This window comes from Bos taurus, chromosome 9, assembly GCF_002263795.3.
Source record: "Bos taurus isolate L1 Dominette 01449 registration number 42190680 breed Hereford chromosome 9, ARS-UCD2.0, whole genome shotgun sequence".
NCBI lineage: Eukaryota > Metazoa > Chordata > Mammalia > Artiodactyla > Bovidae > Bos > Bos taurus.
In genome coordinates, this window is record NC_037336.1 from 79892798 (window position 1) to 79906651 (window position 13854).

Below are 13854 nucleotides of genomic sequence, written 5' to 3' on the forward strand. Positions count from 1 at the left end.
TGGATTCTAAGTGTTGTCATGAAGCTTCTACTAAAACAAAACAGGGTTCTCATGAAAAGAGATTATTACAGCTCTTTCTCATGTTTTTGGTAGGACCTTCAAGGAACTGCTTCACAGTTGGATGCAAAAAACACTAAAATCCTCACCTTCATTACCTATATTGGGTGTGGAATATCTGCCATCTTTTCAGCAGCTACCCTCCTGACATATGTTGCTTTTGAGTAAGTTTTTCTTTTTTTTCTATCTGCCAAATCCAGAGCGGACTGTTGCAAAACATGAATACGAGAATTGTCTCAGCTTTTAAAAAACATATATACACCTTGTGAATCATGTAGGATTCAGTTTTAATGTTCAGATTTCTCATGAGATGTATCATGCAACATGAGTTTCCCAGCTTTAGAATCTTAATTTATAGTTACTATATTTCTATTGATAAAATGTATGTAACCCTGTTACATATGATTGGTATTTAAGTAAATAACAATTGTATGAATTGCTTTTTATGGTAAAAGATGAAAACACTTTTGTGAAAATACAAGATGAAAAAAAGATGAAAGCAAAATAAATCTTATAAAATTGGTTTTGAAACAGGAAGTCTTTTTAAAAAAGGACCCTGACCTCATTAGAAATCAAGAAATTTCAACAAATTTTAGGGAAATTGGTTTTTAACAAAAATATTTTTTCTAATAAATCTAGAATTTTTCCTGGATTAAAAAAAAATCAATCTGTTGTAACCAATTAGAAAATTTGGAAACAGTTTTGAAATTAGATTAGTATTTTTTTTTAAATGTTTATAATTTGCCTGGTACTCTTATATCTTTGGCCCTCCTCGCAGTGGAACCATGTCATAAAGATGGTACTATCTAGGTTATTGCAGAGCTGTATAAGATGTGAATTAACTGCCTGTGCTTAAAAGATCTATTTACAATATCATTCTCATATATTCTATTGCTCCTCCTTTTTTTCCTAAAGAAAATTACGAAGGGATTATCCCTCCAAAATCCTGATGAACCTCAGCACAGCCCTGCTGTTCCTGAATCTCGTCTTCCTCCTGGACAGGTGGATCACCTCATTTCATGTGGATGGACTTTGCACAGCCATCGCAGCCCTCCTGCACTTCTTCCTTCTAGCTGCCTTTACCTGGATGGGACTAGAAGCGATTCACATGTATATTGCTCTGGTGAAAGTATTTAACACTTATATTCGTCGGTACATCCTGAAATTCTGCATCGTTGGCTGGGGTAAGCCTCCTGCATTTTTTTTTCCTGTCCTGGAAATCACTAGGTTCTCATAGGAAAATCCTATTTTGAAAGAATAGGACTGCTAAAAGAAACTTCATGATTGTGAATGATATGCATTTGATATACATAACCGAAGGCAGGGGTGTTTTTAAAACGGTTCCACAGTCCTCACAAAAGTCACGATTAAAGGGGAAAAAAAAAAAAACCTTAGCTCTTGAGTCACCACCAACTTATTTCCTGTGTCCAGAGCCAGCCCACCCAAGTCTGAAGAAGCAGCTGGCAGACAGTGGTGGATTTCCATTATATTTCAAAATAGAAAGGCCAGCTCAGACTCTTAACTATTCTTGCCCCTAGACACATGCCCATGTCTTGGAAACCTGAGCGAAAAGGTTATTTTTGTGAGTGCAACCAGAATACTGACAGAATTCTTGCTTTGAACTTCTTACCATGATTCCTCAGCCAGACACGGATGGCTATGTTAGCCTGTTTACAGTCTTCCAATCCGGCTCCTTCTTTTATCTGGGTTCTGTATTGGGGCAGGCATTTTCAAGCTTTATCACAAATCTCTTTTTCAGATGGCAGGGGGGAAATGAGACATTTGCAAGGTGTTCAGTACCTCCTTAGGAGTCAGTGAAGGCACCTTTCAGGGAATTCAGGTGGGCTAGCATTTCCCTACTGAAATATACATGCAAATCTATATAGATTCTCATGAGAGAAAAGAGATGACTGTAAAGACTTTCTGCCCCCATTGTTTCCTCTCAACTTATTCTTAAGATGTTTCTTTCTATAGAAAGGGGTAGAATGAAGCTGCACTTACTTTCCAACCTGAACCCCGTCAATCTAATAGGTGTCATCCATGAAACTACGTTTTCTGGTGCTATGTTCAGTATAGGGCAGGTCCTTATACTCTAGTGGGTACCAGCAAGTAAACAGAATACTTAAGATTTAGATTGTTGCCAATTAGAGTTGGATGTTTCATACCACAAAGGGGATTTTATTGTTGTTTTCAACCAAGCTGCCAGTTCTAGGAAATTTGATTTTATAATATGGAGTGTTTACTTTCTTTTTTTTCCCCTTGCCATTTTCAGTCTTATAAAGCAATTTCAGATGTTTCAGAAAAGTTTCTGTCATGGTTTTGTTACAACAGGTGTGCCTATCTTAGTTGTGTCCATTGTTCTAGCGAGCAGAAAGCAAAATGAAGTCTATGGAAAAAAGAGTTACGGAAGAGAACAAGGTGATGAATTGTAAGTAACAAAAGTTTGTTGGGAATTTATTTGTGATGAGTATTAGTACTATATGCTTCATTTCCTGAAGTTTAGTGTGAGTTTTCATGCCAATAGTGAGCTTCTTATTTTGGAAGGTTAAGTTGTATTTATATGTCTTTGCCAAGGCCTCTGCTATACCATACATGAATTCAGTTGAAAGCCCTGAACTGTGTGAGCTGCTTTTATGAACGTTGGGCTCTTCTCATCTGGAGTTCAGAAGAAGCCTAAGATTCTCTCTTCTAGACTTAGAAGATCCTGTCTCTTTGAGGAAGTTTCCTAATACTTCCACCTTGTTAAACCACATGCATCTTCCAGAGAGTTAAGTAGCAGCATCAGACAGTGAGGGATTCAGTAACAATATGATTATTGTGTGAAAGTGGAGAGAATGGATCTTGAATAATTTGAAAAATTCCCTTCAGACTGTGAGATTATTGAGGCTAAGATTTTTAAACTGTTCAGTTTGGGCAGTTAGTTTTCTTGTATTTTATGTAGCACATAATTAAGTACTCAGTATTATTTGTGGGTTGACTGAATTACTGAATGAATGAAGAGCTTACTCTTGACTGTGATGCCACATTTCTTTGCTCATTTCATGGATGGATATCACTTTTATATCCAGTCAGTATCCAGTCCTGTTCCTTTCTTCCTGGTCTTCCCTTTTATGTTTCCAAAGTAACATTCAAAAGCCCCCAAGAGAGCTAGTGGGAAGTAAAGGATGATCTGGCCTGGAATTTCAGATTCTAGGGAGACTTCCATATAGAAAGTAAGATTAGCTGCAGGGGCAAGCCGTATCATTTGGGGACCTTTAAAATAAGCTATAGTAAAGGTACAAGTCAGTGCATAAGTTCTAAATAAGGGAATATAAAAAGTATGTGAGTCAACTTTTACAGGCCTTTAAGGTGTGATTCAGCAAGCTGTTGTGCCATCAACAACTCTCATTAATTGAGAATTTACTATATGCCAGGAATCTTGCCAGGTTATAGGACTCAAAGATGTTCAAGACAGCTTTTGCCTTTGGGATGGTCAAGTTATACCATGGTAGACACAACCTACCAAAATGATGACCATATGCTTTAGAATTTGAAGATTAATTGTCTTAAATAATTCATCTAAATATTTTTGGTACCTAAGAACTTGCATAGTATTAATTAGGTACTGGGGCATCTGCAAATTGCAATATTTTAATTTTACTTTTAGTACCCTTTAAAATTACTTCCATCTATTTTCAGATATATATCATTCTGAATAGCAAGTATATCTTTCCTCATCTCACAAGGATGTTATGATGTAAGCTTTTCATTTGTGCATTAGAAGCTTCAGCATAAGAATAACAGAGTTATACAATAGGTTGTGCCTCAATTAGACCAATTATATTAATAGGAATTATTTTGTTCCTAATAATGGAATCCACAATTATGTATGTCTTAAATAAGTAAGTATTACTCTTTTCACATAATAAGAAACTTGGAAGAAGGCAATAACCAGCATTAATTTTGTGGCTGAAAATGTTAGGACCAGCAACCCTATAGCTTTCTTGATCTTCCTTTCCTGGATAGAAGATGATGACTACAGCCACAGAGCTTGCATTCATGTTCAAAGCAGAAATAAGAAATAAGGGCTTTTCCAGTCCGTCTGTCAGGAATACCTCTCTTAAAATCCCTTAGTGGACTCTGCTACCATATCATTTTGTAGAACAAAGTCCATACATGCTTAGTCACTCAGTGGTGTCTGGCTGATCTCATAGACTGTAGCCTCCAGGCTCCTCTGTCCATGGGTTTCTCCAGGCAAGACTACTGGAGTGGGTTGCCATTTCTTTCTCCAGAATGTCCACATGGCCACCATTTAAATAACAAAGGAAACTGAGAAAGTTTCCCATCCTCTGGAATGGAGGCCCATAAGAGAAAGGGGATAGATGTGGTTTAGAGTGAGCCAAACAATAATGTCTTCACACCAAGTCAGAGTTTAAGAGGCTACCTTGTTTTCTTAATTGTTGACTTAAATAACTAAGTATTAAGATAATGACTATCCAAAAGAAAACAAAAACAAAAAACTTATGTAAACATCGAGGAAGAAACTGAGGTCCCCCAAATGAAGTGACTTCCTAAAGGGACTTGAAGGGCATTTGAGGAAGGCCCACCTGTAAAGTATGCAGAATCCCAAAGTAAGCCTCTTAGGTAAACAGAGCGTGAGGATTAATCTCTTTCTTTCTGTCTCCTCTCCTTTAAGCTGTTGGATACAGGATCCTGTCGTATTTTACGTGACCTGCGCCGGGTATTTCGGACTCATGTTTTTCCTGAACGTCGCCATGTTCATTGTGGTGATGGTGCAGATCTGTGGGAGGAACGGCAAGAGAAGCAGCCGGACGCTGCGTGAGGAGGTTCTCCGGAACCTGCGTAGCGTGGTCAGCCTGACGTTTCTCCTGGGCATGACGTGGGGGTTTTCTTTCTTTGCCTGGGGACCTTTGAATGTCCCCTTCATGTACCTCTTCTCCATCTTCAACTCGTTACAAGGTAAGATAACTGGTGCGTGCCTACTAAGTCGCTTCAGTCATGTCCGACTCTTTGAAACCCTATGGACTGTAGCCCACCAGGCTCCTCTGTCCATGAGATTCTCCAGGGAAGTATACTGAAGTGGGTTGCCATGCCCTCATCTGGGGATCTTCCCCATCCAGGCATGGAACCCAGATCTCTTATGTCTCCTGCATTGGCAGGTGGGTTCTTTACCTTTAATGCCACCAGAGAAGCCCAAGATAAATGGTACCCGCACCATTTTCTCTTTCATATTTGAACGTATGTGTAGACAGCTTCACTTTTGAACAGACGCCATGCTGCATTTCTAAGTCACTATTCCGAGTGCTGAGCACAGTTCCAGGCACAGAGTGGGTGCTCGTGAAAATGCCCTTGAATGAAGTGAAGAGGTAGAATGTTAGTTTATTTGTTTTCAGTGTTGTATATACCAAGCACTTAAAACTATGCCTAGAAGATAGTAGGTGCTCGGTAAATGTATCTTGTTCATGAGTCAATATGAGAGGTGTCCAATGGGAAGTGAAAGGGAGGCATAGAGGCTTTGTGGCTTCTTCACAGTTTTGCTGAGTGTTGGTGCTCTTCATGGAACCATGTGGGTGTAGCATTCTTGGCCAGAAAAATCTTTAGACTCTGTCAAGGTCAGAGAAATTCACTTTGATTCCTTGGCTCTAAATATAAATACAAACAATCTAGTTCAGAAATGCTTTTTTTTTTTCCCCTAAGATATGGCAGTCAACTCAACAATCTAATAAATGGCTTGTTCTGTTTAGAAATACAAGGTTTCTTTCAAGGAGTTTCCTGTAATGCTTCTAAGTCCATAACACACAACCTAGTGTACTCTAGAGTGAATTTAACTTTTTAAACCATTTTTATTAAAGTATAGTTGATTTACAATGTTGTGCCAATCTAGGCTTTACAGCAAAGTGACTCAGTTATACACATATATACAATCTTTTAAAAAATATATTCTTTTCCATTATAGTTAATCCCAAGAGATTGGGTATAGTTCCCTGTACTATGCAGTATGACCTTGTTGCTTATCCATTCTAAATGTAATAGTTTGAATCTAATAACCCCAAACTTCCAGTCCATCCCTCTCCCTCTCCCTCCCCTTTCCCCACTGGCAACCAGAAGTCTGACCTCTATGTCTGTGAGTCTGCTGTTTTATAGACAGTTTGATTTGTGCCATATTTTAGACTCACAGGTAAGTGACATCATGTGGTATTTGTCTTTCTCTTTCGGACTTCACTTAGTATGATAACCTGTAGTTGCATCCATATTGCAGCAAATAGCACTGTTTCATTCTTTTGTATGGCTGAGTAGTATTCCATTGTATATAACTACCACATCTTCTGTTGATAGACATTTAGATTGTTTACATGTTTTGGCTACTGTGAATAGTATTGCTATGAACATAGGGGTGCATGTATCTTTTTAAATTATAGTTTTGTCTAAGTATATGCCCAGGAGTGGGGTTGCTAGATCACATGGTAATTCTGTTTTTTAGTTTTCTGAGGAATGTCCATACTGTTTTCCATATTGTCCGTAGAAACTTACATTCCCACCAACGCTATTAGGAAGGTTCCCTTTTAGGATGAATTTAGTTTTGAACCTTAAGTGAATATGAAGTGTTTTTTTCAAAATTCAGTAACATTCTGTAAGACATTGATATACCCTGTATTGTTGTTAAAACTCCCTAATGTTGGAAGCACAACGAAGTCCACAGACCAGTAGGAATGAGGTGACAAAGTTTGGCATCTTTTAGAGCAGAGCATTACTACAGCTTACCTAAAGCTACTGGTCATGCACTTGAAGGTTTGTGGGGAAGGAATAGCTGACTAAAGCTGAATGACTCAGCTGGGACGAAAAGTGTGGAAATCAGGTCTGTGCTTCTCACAGGTGAGATGGCCTGAGCAAATGCTCCCAGCAGCTGTGTTCTAAGAAAAGTCTGTATTTACCTACAGGAGAGTTTTTACAGCTTTGTATCCTATGTATCTGTTTTGCTTATCTTCCTCAGTTTCCAACTAGTTCATGAGCTCTTGTTGTTTTAAAAACCTGTCACTTAAAAGGTACTCAATAACTACTTGATAAATCAATCACTGCATTGGTAGATGAAGAAGGGAGGAGCTTGGGGGATGGCCTAAATTCAATCCAAGACTCTTCCGGCATAAACGTGAATTAATTAGTTGAGCAAATTTTATTCAGATTCATTCTCCTTTGACAGACGAACTTTGTGGGCTCATTATCTTTAGTAAATAAAATAATAAGCCTCAAGTGCACCTCCAGAAGTTGGAAACTGAATGGGTAGCATATGAATACATCTGCACTGGGATCCAACTTTGTAAAGTGAGTTTTCCTCTGTTTAATCTCTTCTGTAATATACAACATAAAAGTGCCTAGACAAATATTGACAGAAATATCCATTAACATTAGAAAATTCCATGGTTTTATATTTCAGGATTGTACATGAAAGGCACATTAATCTGCCAGCCCAACCTTGTTTTTGCTTTTAGAATTTCCTGGCAGTTTTCAGTAATCTGCAATAGTTACAGTTGTCTGTTCAGCTCTGTTTCCATTAATGAGACTCGGGATGTTTTATTTTTCCCAGCATAGGTCTCCTCTCAGGAGGGAAAAATGTTGTAAACCATCATCGAGTCAGTGTTCTTCATAAATCACTGACTTTTAAGGATGATTTTAAATGATATAAATTCAGAACAGATTTTTGCACATTCAATGATATTAAAAACACCTTCTAAAAAGAAAATTTAAATTAAAAGGCAATGATACAGAGCACATGAATCTAACAATTCCTTACTGGCCAGACTTGTACAACAGCTTCTTCAGACACTATGGAAAGTCATTTAATGGTTTTTATTTGCATCATTTTTGGAACCTTCTGTGAGAGGCTTGGTGGTTATTAAAAGTATATGATTTATTAAAAGAAGCATGTGGAATTTAGACAGTTTAAAGAAAAAATTCCATGAATACATAATGAACTCAGGTTGAACTTAGGCAAACTATATTGTGTTGATGTCTTTCTGATATTCTTTATTCAAATCCCCCCAAAATAAAACTTGTCCCCGTGTCTCACGGAGCTTATATTGTAGTAAGAGAGACTGAATACTGAGTGGGTAGCCTTTCTCTTCTCCAGGGGATCTTCCCAACCTAGGAATTGAACCCAGATCTCCTGCATTGCAGGAGGATTCTTTACCAGCTTAGCCACAAGGGGAGCCCCAGGAGAGACTGATGTTAATCAAATACGTCACCACGTACAATATACGTGGTGGTGTTGAAAGCATGTGACAGAAGACATGATGCCTAAACTGAAAGCTGAAGGATCAATAGAAATTAACTAGATGAGAGGTGGGGGTAGGAGGTGGGTAAAAACTATTTCAGATAGAGGGCATTTCTTGTGCAAAACAGTTGCTGTAATTGGTGATTATAGTGTATACTCAAGGCATTAAAAGAAAGATCATATAACCTGAGAACCAAGAAAGAGCAGGAGAGTAACAGAGCAGTGGATGTGATACAGAAGGAAGGTAAAGGCTCTGTATTTTGATCTGTGTAAGAGCATTTAGAAGTTCTTGAAAGGTTTGAGGCCTGTGGACTGATGTGATCGGATACACGTTTTGTAAAGGTGAAGCTGGACATAATGTGGAGAATGGATTACAGCAGCCATGTAGTGTCTGTAGATGAGAGGCAGTGGCAATCAATGATCCAAGTAAGGTAAGATGGTTCAGTGTTTTAGACTTTGATGGGAATGGAGGAGCCTGAGATACATGAGCAGAGTCAAGAGAATTTGCACGTGTGCTAGTAACAAAACACTTAGCATTGGTTTGGTCATTGAATTCTTTTCTGCACTGATTAGGATAAGAAAGCTTCATGTTAATACAATATTGTAGTGATTTGAAACCTGGAATTACAAGAATTAGCAATGGCCAAATATTAATAATGTAATGTGAAACCTAAAATTATGCCAAAGTCACTCAGTCGTGTCCAACTCTTTGTGACTCCATGGACTGTCGCCTACCAGGCTCCTCAGGTGACAGTCCATGGAGTTTTCCAGGCAAGAGTACTGGAGTGGGTTGCCATTTCCTTCTCCAGGGGATCTTCCCGACCCAGGGATCGAACCTGGGTCTCCCACATTGCAGGCAGATGCTTTACCATCTGAGCCACAGGGAAGCCCAAAAAAGTAAATTTTAATTTTCTCAGATTTAGCTTATAGTTGAACATCTTAAAATCGGCAAGATCACAAGTCACTCTTGAGTGTTACAGAGGTGAGGTCTGGCAGGGAGGACAGAAGATGTGTTTGAGCAGTGATGTCAGGTCACATGTATCAGAGGAATAGCTTTTGCTAGCAGATTTCTTTTCACTTTTATGTCTTTAAAAATTCGGTTCAAAGATGTTAAAAATCTTCTTTATTTCTCAGGATTTTTAGAAATACATGTGTATATGTCTGTATGTACAAAGACATATACATGTATAATTATGTCAGTACTCACATTTGTGTAGCTTATGTATTAAAGCTTTATATGTGTATTTTTATTTTAGATGTTTTATTTTTATTTTCAATACTACCTTTATTTTTTATGAATTTTTAAAGATACATTTATAATTGCACAATTTAGTTGCAAAAAATCATGTTAGCTGCATATCATAAAATTATTATAATCTGTGCAGCTCTACCTAAAATTTTACCTACTTGAATAAGCAAATGAAGTCACTTGAATCCAGGCTGAAACCAGGTTTACTATTAACTGCTTTTCCACCATATATTGCTTTGTTCTGTTTCTCTTACTACTTCATTTAAGTTATATACCAAATATTTCATTGCATTTTTTATTCTAAGATGAATGGATAAATATACCTTCTCTTAACATGGCACAATTATGTTTCTAACTCTTTTTTCTATCTTTGCTGCTTTCCTAGGGTGAGAGTAGCAAAGCATTTTATTAGACATTTTAATTTATTCTAAAGAATACAACTTGAGAAAATCACATAGTATACAAAATTGTTATTCAAAAGAGAACAGATGTTTGACTAAAACACATCATAATTCACACGCCTGAGAACATTAGCCTGTATGTCAAGAAATATAATGCAGTTCATCCTAAAGAAATAAAAGGCAATTCTCTGGTTTCTGAGAGCATCTTGGCCAGAGCCCTCTTGGGCATCTATAGTATATCCTTTGGTGATATTGATGTACTTGCAAGATTGAGTTATTGCTTTGAGATGCAGCCTGTGCACATTGCTGCTTATTATGCAAATGATAAATAGTGTCTCAGACTGTATATTTTTTCATTACTGTACAGAAGTATTCGACACTAAGTGAAAAAGCTGGCTTAAAACTCAACATTGAAAAAACAGATCCAGTTCCATCCAGTCCCATCACTTCATGGCAAATAGAAGGGGAAAGAGTGGAAATAGTGATAGATTTTCTTTTCTTGGGCTCCAAAATCACTGTAGATGGAGACTGCAGGCATGAAATTAAAAGATGCTTGCTCCTTGGAAGGAAAGCTATGACAAACCTAAATAGCGTATTAAAAAGCAAAGACATCATTTTGCTGACAAAGGTCTGTATAGTCAAAGCTGTGGTTTTTCTAGTAGTCAGGAGTGGATGTGAGAGTTGGACTGTAAAGAAGGCTGAGCACCAGAGAATTGATGCTTTCTAATTGTGTGTGGAAGACTCTTAAGAGTCCCTTGGCTGCACAGGCATCAAACCAATCAATCCTAAAGGAAATCAGTTCTGAATATTCATTGAAAGGGCTGATGCTGAAGCTGAAGCTCCAGTCTTTGGCCACCTGTTGCAGAGTTGACTCATTGGAAAAGACCCTGATGCTGGGAAAGATTGAAGGCAGAAGGAGAAGAGGGTGGCAGAGTATGAGATGGTCAGATAGCATCACCAACTCAATGGACATGAATTTGAGCAAACTCTGCAAGACAGGGGTGCCTGGTGTGCTGTAGTCCACGGGGTCACAAACAGTCAAACATGACTTAGTGACTGAACAACAGCAACATTAGATTAGGCTTCTCCAGTATGTAGGGAAGTTTAACTCTCCTGACACATTTAACAGGATTTAAAATGTAGCCCCATACTGAGAGCTTAATCATCAGTTTTCCTTTTCCATGCATATGAAACAATATTGATTAATAGTCTCAGGCATAATCAGTCCATCTTCTGTATGTATACCGTGCACCATATGGTTCTGCAAATAAAAGCTACCATGGCAAATAGAAGGGTATCATCAGTCCACTCAGAGATCATGTTTGCCATTAGTTGGGTAAGATTAAAATACCCAGATCAACAGAAATAACTTATATTTGCATAATGCACTATGGTTTACAAAGCACTTTCACATAACATCTGTGATCTGATGTGTAATTCTTGCAGCAAACATGAAAAATAGGTACCCAAGAAAGAGGATATTCTCCCCATTTTATAGATGAAGAAACAGGCTTATAAGAGTTCATGACTTTCCCAAGATCAGTTTGAATCCTGCAGTGTAATATTTATAACATAGCATATGTGAGCATAGAAAAGCACATTAGGTGAGAAAGCCTATGAGTAAAAAAATAAATTACTGCCTTTTCAGTTTTTTATTTCAAAGTTTTTAGGAAGTGAATATGTCTATTTAAAGAAATTTAGTAAATGTACATCTAATGAAGTAGAAATTTACTCTTAACCTTTTCTAGCAAAAATCATTTATAGAAACATATTTATCATTTTAAAATAAAAATATATTTTAATCCTGTTGGCAAACTCAGAAAATTAAGTAAAATTATGGAGTAGGAACCTCCTGATAGTTAAGCTGGGCCATAATTACATGGACAACACACACGGCGGATTGGAGCCAAAGTAAAGAGATGTCCCACCTTTAAACCCGTTCACATCTGAAACGGCATCAGGTTGGCCAAGACATTACACGCTGCAGGGAAATAAATTACTCATCTTTTGGCAGAGCATATTGTGTGTAGAGAAGTAATTTTTTAAAGGGCACCTTGTCGAATGAAAGGAGGATTCAAGAGGTTCCCAAAGGGAGTCATAAACTCTAGAGATTCCCCAGTCCTGCAGCCAGCTGGCTGCATCTGTGTGACAACAGAACATATGAGCCGTTGTTGGACTCAGGCTTGATGGGACGCTGAGAAGTCATCTAGATCATTTTTGTCAAAGATCAGTTATCTAGGATGTGTGTCCTTTTTGACCCAGACATGTGGTTTGATTAATTCTTGATTGATTCCATCCCATATGCCTGAAGTCACCTATATCCATAATCTTCTTTTCACTGTGTTTCTGGATCTTTTCTATCCAGGTATGAAAAATCAACTTAGGTCGTTTATCAGAATATATTGATGACGAGCCTGCTGGAATTGCTAATGGACCTTAGTTGGTAAAGAAATGTTTAGGAAATGAGTACTTAAGGTGTTTGTTTGTTTTCCTTCACCAGACTCACTGAAAGTGAGTTTTTAGGCCAGTAAAAGAATGCAAAATGTGCTTTCCTAAATTTTACTGTATGGCATTTGTTTTCAAGGCCAAGGGAAACTATTCCTGGGCATTTTTTTTTTTTAACACTTTTGATAATCAGGCTAAAGATCTGAGAAGATCCCTTTAGCTACTTATTTTATAATGCCCCAGGAAGTCACCTATTTTTGCTAAAATCAACCAAAGAGGATGAATTCTATGTGGACACCCAATTTCTAGCCAAAATATTGAGGCTAAGGATATCTTTTTTCCCCCAAATAAGTAGTTAAATAGCACTTATAGAGACCAAGATTAAACATAAGCCCATATAATCTATATATAATGGTTATGAAGTCAACAATTTAGATAGGGGATTTTTTTTTTTTTAAGACTTTCTACTTGAATGTGTTCTGAGGCAGGTGAAAGAACTAGACATCAAAACCCAAGTCTGCTACTTGATGAGACCTCTCCAAATGTTTCTCACTCCATGTTTAGACATGGAGAGCACCCCCTTGGATGTCCCTTTACTGTGTTTTTGGAGCAGCTTTGGCCCATGGTGTGGTTCTTCAGGAGGTCTTGACGAGGTGGAATTCATTGCATTTTCCTTCCTACCAGGACCCACATACTTACAACACCCTTACTCGAAAAAGCTATTTTTTCTTTCTTCTTTCTTTTTTATTTTTATTTATTTATTTATTTTGCTTGTTCTCTTTACAATTTTATTTTTTTTTAATTTTATTTTATTTTTAAACTTTACAATATTGTATTAGTTTTGCCAAATATCGAAATGAATCCGCCACAGGTATGAAAGTATGGTAGCACATTTACAAGAGACTTGGGGTGGCTCAACTGGTAAAGAATCCACCTGCAATGCAGGAGACCTGGGTTCAATCCCTGGGTTGGGAAGATTCCCCTGGAGAAGAGAAAGGCTACCCACTCCAGTATTCTGGCCTGGAGAATTCCATGGACTGTATAGTCCATGGGGTGGCAAAGAGTTGGATACGACTGAGCGAGTTTCACTTTCACTTTCTGGAAAATGCAGAACAAAGTTACATATAGTTCCACTATATATTACAACTGTTTTTTAAAGTAGATAAATTAAGATTTTTAGTTGGAGTTTCAGTATCAAACTCTCAAAAATTTATAGAATGAATATGCACAAAAGTAGAAGGATATAGTAGACCTGGAAAGCACTGTAGGCCAATTCAGCATAGTTAAGATAATTTATAGAATTTTCACACAACAGCAGGATACAAATTCTATTTAACTTCCCATAGACTATAAACCAGGAAACACTGGAACGTATCCAGGGACATAAACCAAGGTGTAAAAATTTCATACAGAGTCTGTTCTCTTATCACTGT

General features: G+C 37.6%; 1 protein-coding gene across 7 annotated transcripts in view; it reads left to right on the forward strand.

Moving 5' to 3' along the window:
- Window positions 1–13854, forward strand: part of ADGRG6 (adhesion G protein-coupled receptor G6) — a 153505-nt gene that overhangs the window by 123112 nt on the left and 16539 nt on the right. For 6 of the 7 annotated variants that reach the window (XM_005210998.5, XM_002690290.7, XM_059889914.1 and 3 more), the window contains 4 exons: window positions 94–221; window positions 973–1241; window positions 2389–2485; window positions 4733–5016. In XM_005210998.5, coding sequence (XP_005211055.1) covers window positions 94–221; window positions 973–1241; window positions 2389–2485; window positions 4733–5016 — 778 coding nt within the window. The remainder of the gene's footprint in view (window positions 1–93; window positions 222–972; window positions 1242–2388; window positions 2486–4732; window positions 5017–13854) is intronic. The other variant, XM_010808639.4, reaches the window with a different exon arrangement.